This window comes from Euwallacea fornicatus, chromosome 10, assembly GCF_040115645.1.
Source record: "Euwallacea fornicatus isolate EFF26 chromosome 10, ASM4011564v1, whole genome shotgun sequence".
In the NCBI taxonomy this organism is placed as follows: domain Eukaryota; kingdom Metazoa; phylum Arthropoda; class Insecta; order Coleoptera; family Curculionidae; genus Euwallacea; species Euwallacea fornicatus.
Window position 1 is genome coordinate 95,231 of NC_089550.1, and position 9,360 is coordinate 104,590.

Below are 9,360 nucleotides of genomic sequence, written 5' to 3' on the forward strand. Positions count from 1 at the left end.
CAAACACAGCCATACTGCATCAACCTGCCAAGAGAACAAGGACGGGATACATCCGCCCAACAAGAGAGAGCGAGCTAGGGGGGACGCGCACCGCCCCCCGCACAAGCTGAGTGCAAACGAGTGAGCCGCCCGAAATACAGAGAGTTCGAAGTTGAGCGCATGCCTTGGTGGGCGGGGCGTGCCGATCACAGAGTGTCCCAGTAATAAAGATGACTATTTTGAAATCTCACTTCAGTTTGACAGATCCGTTTTGCTGGTAAACACTCACTCGCGTTGCCCAGAGTCAAGTGTCACTCAAGAGTGCCATGTAGAGTTAAGGGGATTTAGTGAGTCTTTTTATACTCTCGTGCGTGATTGGAACTTTAGTGCTGGAGCTGAATATGGCTTTTGAAGATAGATCGAGCCCGAATACTGCAACCAGTCCTTGCACCAGCGAGTGTGGAGGTAACTTTAATACACCCAATTCTCCTGAAAGTTCCAGAACGTCGCCCTTTACTTGCATGACCATTTCGAATAGTCAGGACTGTCGATTGTACAGTCCTAGATCAGAACCGGCTTCGCCCAAATTGCTAGTCCCTAAAATGGAACACCCGGAGAGGTCCTTCTTCAGGATAACGTCTTTTGCCCTTCCGAGCCCTAAGCGAGAATGCGACAGGGATTCTCCTGTGAGCTACCGCACTCCTTCCCCTATAGACAGTGTGGCCTCAAGTGTCTCACCTCCACCCAGCAACGAGCCGGTGATCCATACTTTAAAATACTCGATAAGAAACATCCTCCAACCAGATTTTGGCAAGAATGCTGTAATAAAGACAAAGACATCCTCGAGAATCAGCTTTAGGCCCTATGAGGTGGTGTCCAGCAGTAATCAATCACAGAATAGTAAAAAGCTGTTCGGGGTGGCTCCTTTAGGATCGCTGTGTCAGGCAGTTTCCCAAATTGGATCTACAAGTTCCAGTTTGCTGTCCCCTTCGGGCAGTACTAGCAGTGGAGGTAGCTTAATGTCCAGAGGAGGTCGAAGTTCTCCAGTGAAGAGTCCTGGCCTACTCACCAATGATGAGATGAAGAAGGATGAGGGTAATGTGCCGAAGATGTGGCCCGCATGGGTCTACTGTACTAGATACTCTGATAGACCCAGTTCTGGTAAGTTTGCAGTTGTTATTTATTTAGGCAGTGAAATTTACGTAATATTACGGTGGTTAATGGTTCACAAACCTTCATTCAGTAACCATGTCGTAGGTTGAAAACTGCTAAATTGATTCGATTTGCAAATTGTTACTCGCGTATTACTGGTTAATATAGTTATTGGCAAAAAATATCAGTAAATAAAATAATGTTTTTAACCTATAAAAAATACTTCGGTTAATTTAGTAATGCATTGCTTAGAGGCAAACTGGAAATAAGCAGATTAAAAGATTTTTTTTGATTTCCCCTCTTCGTTTATAAATTTTTTCTATTTTTATCCTTTTTTACGTTTTCAATTTTGAACTTTATCAGCCGTATGTTATAAATGTCATAATAGTTGTAGTTAATTTGCTGAATAAATGAAAAAATAATACATGTACTACAGTGTTCGAAATAAGGAGATAAGCTCTTATTATATAGGCTTATATTGACAAATTAATGGTAAGTCGCTGGTTGGTTATCAATGATAATAATTGATTATGTTAATGTTCGAAATATACTATTTCACGATGAAAGCAAGGATTGATAATGTTTCTATGCTACGAAAATTTGCATTTTCTCCTAGGTTATAGCTGTCCAAAAATTGTGAAAACGTAGTCTTCAAATATTAGTTTTTTAAAAAACCGAAAATTTTAAAATGGTTGATAATTGCTTCTCCCTAACCGTCTCACTAGCGAAAGATTTGAAACCATTGCTTATTGCAAATCTTTTTTACTTTGATTATAATATTGAATGTTTGAATACGTACATATATGTATATCTTGAATGTAGCTAGAGCTGCTCCAGATTATCATGTTAATGGTGAGATTAAAGAATGAACTGTCAGTAAAAGTTTTTGTCAATCATTTCCGATACTTAAGTAATTAATGCATATTGAAAATACCTATATTCGAAAGCGATGCAGACGAGGAAAAATTGAACCGAGCGTTTTGATACCATATTGAAGAAATAATTTTTAAAAGTTTTACTTTTTATCGAAAACCTGTGGTGTATCAATGAAACTTGAATATCATGTGTTTCATCCACAAAGCGTTTTTGGCATATTGTTCGAGATAAAAACCTCTTTTCAAGCTTGTGCATAAAAATCTTAAAATTTTTTTGCTCGAATATTACATAGACTAAAATCACTTTTCCTTCAGTAATAGTAACACAAGCTTTTAATCCACCTAGTTCCTCATTATATCAAAAATTATTGTTGCATTAAAACTATTTCCATTATGAATAGAAATATTTAAAAAAAAAATGCATAATTGCCAGAAAACATTCTGATTCAATTGACTGGGGGATATGGCATCTGGTAAAGGGTAAATTTCTATTTCTTCTAAAGAGAAATTAAAGATTTTGGCCGCAATTTCGTCGGGCGTTTTATTGTCCTTATACCTCGAACAGAGGGTGGCGAATTCAAACACAATACAGTGGGTTCCGGGTGCTTGTATTGTGTTTGACTTAACGTACCTGTTTTGCAATGGAAAAAGGCTTTGATAGAAATTGAAATAGCTACTGAAATATTATTCTTTCAAACGCAGGGTTTTGCTATTGTCCTCTACCCGATACTAATCTTCTTGATTAAGGACATTTTAAAACTGCACTATGACATTAAAATAAGATCATCACAATCAATATGCGAACAAATATCCATTAGCTTTAGCTAGTTTGGCTTGGAAAATTTGGCTACTGATTTCTGTTATTTGAATTTTTGAGGACAACCCATCGAAGTACCAGATAACAGCAATTTCAAAGCGGGTATCACCGGTAATATGTCCATGCATTTCTGTCCAATCTGCTTTGATTTCCGCATTCGTCGTTAGCCATTTCCAACTTAATCAACCCATTAGCCATGGTTCTATATCATTTTCAATTGCAGCTAATGGATTTGATGAGGTCGATAAATAATTATCACAATTAAAATCAAACTACATCAGGCGAGCCCAGCCCATTTGCTGAAATTAATTGGTGCTACTTAAATAAATGCTACACAATGAATGGGTAAATTACCTGTAATTTCTCGGTAATATAATCGGAGCAGCAGTAGATTGGCAGCTAATTTTCTAGGATTATTATTGTTTTAACAAATAGACGAGTAAGTACTTAGCAGAAATTGGCTGAAAACATAGGTAAGAGAAAGAACGTTAAGTATAGAACGAGGAGGGTTTAACACTCGATGTTCAAAAGCTAAACATCAGATTACGAATTGGGGCGAGTCTCCCCATAGGTTTGCGAGCACGATTATTGTAAAGAAAATGCTTTTTTTCGTCATCATAAATTCATATGATATGTTAGTTCGTGGCTGGTTCCACTATAATAATTCTAATATTTTCGACATCTTGAAGTATAAATGTTAAATTTTTAATCTACAGTTATCAGGGAATAAACTTAGTAGAGTTATGATTCCTACAGGGGTTCCAATTCTTAATTTGGCTTAAAAAGTTATGTGAATTGGGCCCGATTAACAATCTTCTATGTGGTATTCTCACGTACCATCTTGTAGTTTAAATCAAATTTCAAAATTCACTTCAGATTAAGCCCTATTCTCAAATGTCTTCAAATGAGAAACCCCCTGCGAACTAATTTTGAAGCAATATTCGTACGAAGCATTTTTTCACATTTCATATTGATTGGTGATTGATAATTTGTTGTTTAATTTTTGGATTCGAGTCTTTAACATGGAATATTCGATATGTTGATATCTTAATGATCCACATAGGCAGTAGTAAAAAACTACTAGTAAATTATCCGCACTTTACAACCCTCTCAATTGGGTTCCTACACACCTACAGCTGTTCCGCCCAAGGAATAAAATTAGTTTCAGATCAGAACCAACTCTTACTCTCACGTACTTTCCGAGTGTTATTGAATTTTCGAAGCGTCTTTTTTTAGTGACACACAGTTATAGGGAGATCAAATATTACCGTCACATTATATTATACGAGATGAAGCCATAGTAAGTAGAAAATCAGTTGCAAATTGTCCGGTTTAAAAACCATTCCAGGTTCGTTCCCAGGTCTACTTCTCCCAAGAGACAAAATTAGCTTTAGCTTAAACGCAAATCTCGAATGTCTTCAAGAAAGTCGGGAGGTCTGAGACTACTTTTCAAATCATATTCCCGCGTACTACGACAGTTAGAGTCAAATCATTGAAGTAAATTTTTAACATTTTAATACATATTTATAAACAGGTCACAAATTAGTATCACATTAAATACAAGATGAGTCAGGAATTGCCAAAAAAACCAGTTGCAAATTACATTTTTGAAAATCAATTAGGTTCGATCTCGCGCAATCACCATATCCAACAAACGCGGATGTTAATTTTGGCATTTTCCCACGACATCGGATAGATGGCGTTACAATTCAATTTTAAAGCCGACTTAAACGAGTGGCAGCATCGAGTAAACGCGCTTTCGCAATGTGGAAATGAAACGAATCTGAATCTGGTTGAAACGGGGGACCACACAAGTCGAACGCTGTGGGCAGCCGGTAATACGATACTTTCTTGCGGTTTAAGACTCAGTTAAGAGTTTTGTTTGATTGATTTAAATAATAATCGGTATTATACGAGCTGTTTTTTTTAACGTAGTTCTTGTTTTGGGAAGAGTTAATTAGAAGCTCTTCCGATACGTAGGTACGTTTTAAAGTAGACACTTAATCTCCAGTTCAACTATTAAATTTCACTCCATTAGGTCATAAATAGGCGCATTCCTGCTGTGCTAAAAGTTATTTCATCCATGTTAACAATTTTGTCTTAGTCTGTTTTATCAAGCAGAATTAATACTTCTTTCAAATTAAGGTCATTTTAATTTCTGGTCTAGTGGCTTATCGAGATGGAACCCGAATAATACAGTAGCTACCTAATTATCAACGGGTCCTAAAAGGTAGAACAATGGCTCTGATTGATCTCGGGTCATTAACATAACGAATAACACCAGGAAAGTGGTACCTCGCTGACGGATGTCTTTGATCGGCCAAAAAGATTGATTTTTGATAAAAAAGGTTGCTTGTCGCACACGTAGTTTTCTGGGGGGTCGCCAAAATCGTGAGCAGGGATGGATCAAGTAAACATACCCGGTTAGGATGAACTTGGCAGTAATTTTAACGTATACGAATATAAAGATGCTGAATCTATTGGAACCTTCACATAAAGTTAATCATAATTTTCCTTATTATCATAAGTTTATTTTAGAAAATTAATCGCCTTCAATTTCTTGTAAATTTAATCAATTAGATGTTCCAAAATCTGACAGTATCCCTTCTGGAAAATTAATCCCTGTTAATTTTCTGTTATTTACTCATATTTTCTAACAATCATAATCTTAATCAGTCTCTTGAGTTTCTCCTAAATACGATTTAAGCAGCAATTCTTGTTTAATACACTTTGAGTTTGCTTTTTCCATCAAGATCTGACCTAATTTTTATCTGGAAAATTACCACCTAAAAATCAACTACTTCAACTATATGGTTATTTTATTTCAATCCTTTGATAATCTAATCCAACGGTTATGGTTTCCTTTTAAACCTGATCGCAGCAGTAAATACCCTGTAATACCGTTTGAGTTGTTTGATACAAAATCCGATCAACATACTTCCCTAATTTCTCGTCTAAAAAATTTACCACCTTCACAATGCTACATTTTTTGGAGTCTTGGACGTCTAGTATCGTTTGTAATTTCTTCTAAAACACCGTGGGTGTAATTAACCATGGTAATTTCGTTGATCTTAAATATTTCAAAGGAATTTAATTCAATTTACATAGAAAATTTCGCTGCACCGTTTGATTTCAAATTTTAAAATTTACTTTTAATGTTAAGGCAGGTTGGTTTCAGAGTTTTTTCAGAAAACCATTGAAAATTCACTACATCCAATAGTCTCACTCACGATTTACTTATTGAAATATTTATTGAAATACTTACTAGAATTTGTCTATTCTACATACTTACACCATTTTCTTGGCAAAAGGGAATAACTTGACTTTTATATCAACCTCATATTTTGAAATTTAAAACAAACTTCATGTACCTTCCACCTTCGAATTACCACTTCACAAAATGACAAACAAAACAAATCAAAACAACAACATTCGCTGACAGACTCTAAAAATAAATAACTTAAATCCATATTATAAACAGTAAATCCATCCTCGCAACACCCTCGAGTAGAAAAAGAAGGCCATTGGCAGTTCACGTCATCGAAATTCATATAGCTATCACGCCATCTGTCCGGTTTCTTATAAGTAGAACGAATTTAGCACCCGGCTTAAAACGCTGGAGACATGATTTATGTCTGTTTGTATCCGATAGGGTTAGATCTGGAGAGAGCAGGAGCTTTGACGATTTAAGTGGTATTAAAATTTAAATGTAGCTACTCGTAATATTGCTGAGTACTGCTTTTGTTAATAAACAATTCTCTTATTGTTTTAGGTCCCAGATCTAGAAGGATGAAGAAGCCTCAAACTGCAAACAAAGCCGAAGATAAAAGGCCGCGAACTGCATTTTCTAGTGCGCAATTGGCAAAACTGAAAGCTGAATTTACGGAAAATCGCTATTTGACTGAAAGCAGGCGTCAGAAGCTGAGCGCTGAGTTGGGGCTCAATGAAGCTCAAATTAAAATTTGGTTTCAAAATAAAAGAGCTAAGATTAAGAAATCCACAGGACAGAAGAACCCTCTGGCTTTACAACTCATGGCACAAGGTCTGTATAATCATAGTACAGTCCCTTGTGATGAGGATGACATGCCTTTATGTGGGTAAACACGGTGATGCTATTTTAAGTTTTAAATGTTGGACGCAAAGACGTTTAATGTTGGAATCTGCAAAGAGATGAGTATAGATGCCTAGTCCGACATTAGAATCCTGATTTTAGAACCTTGTGATCTCATATAATAATTTAGTTTAAGAAGAGAATTTTGATTTTAGCTTTTTATGCCTAAAAATGGTACTAACTTACAATCTAACATTTAGTAATGGGCATAAAGAAGCGTTACTTCATATATATACTATTAATACTAAATTGTTGTGTGTAAATACGTAATCTAAAAACAAATTTATCCCCCATTTATATACCTCCTAAGTATATGTATAACCAATATATGACGGTTTTGTAAATTGTCTTTTGAAATTAATTCAGTATTCATCTCTGGTATTACAAAATATTTAATACTTCTGTACATAATACGGATTAACTATATAATGTATATTGCCAAATACTGTTATGTAATTATTACTAAAACCCATGTCTGAATTAGAAGCTTTACGGTGTTATAAATATTATTCAATATGTATTTGTATATTTTCGGACCCATTGAAAATTTCCTGGAACTTTTTTTAACAATGGGAATGATAATGTAAAACGCAATTGTTAACAAGCAATTTGTAGCAGGAAAAGGGTGTTTCATATACAAATAGATACGTTCTATTATAATGATGTATATATAGTAGACTGAATTTATTTAATATCCTTATAGTGCAATGTTTTTGTATATAGATTCCGTTATTGGATAGATCTGAAATACAGTTTTGTTCTTCCTTTATATAGACTAGAAGTTTTATTTGAATCTGCATAACCGTTTTAAACGCTATCCCTTCAATTCTTTATATTTTGTTTAACTTCACCTTTGCTATTTTAATACTTTACTATTAAATTTTTGATTTCCAAAATTTAGTCTCATGCTTATTTTTTTGTGACGATTCGATACTGCGACCAAAGGTGGACTTATGTGCAATAAACCAAGAAAAACCGTGCAATAAAAAGATAAGAGATTTTATTACCATCTATTTGATTTTCGGAAATAGATTTCGATGACTTATTGAATATTTTTGTTTAAATATGTTCTATAAGTTTGAGGTGGTTTGTCCATTATTTCACTCGTTTTACTTCGGGATAATGCTTCAAAAAAGGGGCCACTGGCAAATTGCGTAATATTTTCAATTAAAACAAAGAATAACAATCACCCTTACTAAAAGCTCGGGGGAAAACCCTTGTTCACGCTTCGGTGACAAATTGATCATCATCTTTAGAACATAGCGAAAAACTTATTATATACAATATTTGAAACACCTTGAAAATTCATCGGCTGAATCGCTGAGTCACGTCATCATTTCAAATGATTTATTAAAGGTGAGTGATTGGTGTTAGATTATTGTACCTAATTTAACTTGTCTGGTTTAAAATTTCATGATCTATGTTGGTGACTAGTATAACTAATATTTGTTAATGTGTAGTTTCTTTTATGTGTTCGAAGTTGACTCCTTGTTCAAACATAGATACCCAAGTGTTATCCATATCTACTGAACAAGAGGCCACCCACTGGTTTTATTAAATAAAATATTTGCACTTTCTTTGATTTTACGCTTCTTGATAATGGTTCTTTGATAATGATGAAAGTATTGCTATATTTGACTGTGCCTACTAGCAAAAGTGTCCTAGTATATATTTAACGCATAGAAGCCTCTATTTTTAATGTAATGTAGCTGTCCTTTAATTTTTTTTAAAGGTATAGAGAGAGAGGTTTCGCCAATATAATTTTTTTTCATTCGCAAGGAATTTTATTGTATGTACATATGTATGTATATGAAATTTCTGATATGTTACATTTTTTACACATATACATATAACATTTTTTGTATATTAATTTTCGTGTCATAATTTCATCTTCACAAATGTTTAACTAAGTCTGCTTTCTGTTCTAAAAATGGTTTTAAGATTGAATTTATTTCTATATAATTTTATTTTGTCTTACCATATGTTCTTCAAAGATTTAAAAACATTTTTTTACAAAGTGACTAGGATAATTCTTTTGATGTTAATATTTTTTCTTTATTCTTCTTTAAATAAAAATAATGTCACTAAACATTAAGGCACAGGGACATGTACATAAAGAGGTCAATATTGTTAAGCTTACCTGAACAGGCTGAAGCATGGTTGTATGGTGCTAGGAACGCGAAGCTTACCCATGTATGAATGTGTTAAAATAGAAAACAAAGCTTCTAGTCTGAACTTTCTTTATACAGACATATAATGTGCTTCCAGTGTGATCGAGCAACCTTTCATATCTGAAAGTAATTATCGCCTAATTATCCATTTTAAAGAGGCATCTACACCAAATCGACCGTAATTCTTCCATCTAGATACGACATTTTCAATACTAATAATACGTCTTCCTGAACTAGAAATGTTTCAAAAAAGTT

The 9,360-nt window shown here is 34.4% G+C and overlaps 1 protein-coding gene across 2 annotated transcripts; it reads left to right on the top strand.

The window, feature by feature from the left end:
* The first annotated feature begins 235 nt into the window (after positions 1-235).
* Positions 236-7,693, top strand: LOC136341553 (homeobox protein engrailed-1-B-like). Of its 2 annotated transcripts, XM_066286673.1 has the most exons (3): positions 236-444; positions 518-1,140; positions 6,596-7,693. In XM_066286673.1, the coding sequence occupies exons 2-3, from the start codon at positions 582-584 to the stop codon at positions 6,922-6,924; spliced, it is 888 nt and encodes a 295-aa protein (XP_066142770.1). In that variant the 5' UTR covers positions 236-444; positions 518-581; the 3' UTR covers positions 6,925-7,693. The 2 variants fall into 2 exon arrangements, with proteins under 2 accessions (XP_066142770.1, XP_066142769.1); XM_066286672.1 differs by having other exon boundaries at positions 236-1,140.
* The last annotated feature ends 1,667 nt before the right edge of the window (positions 7,694-9,360 follow it).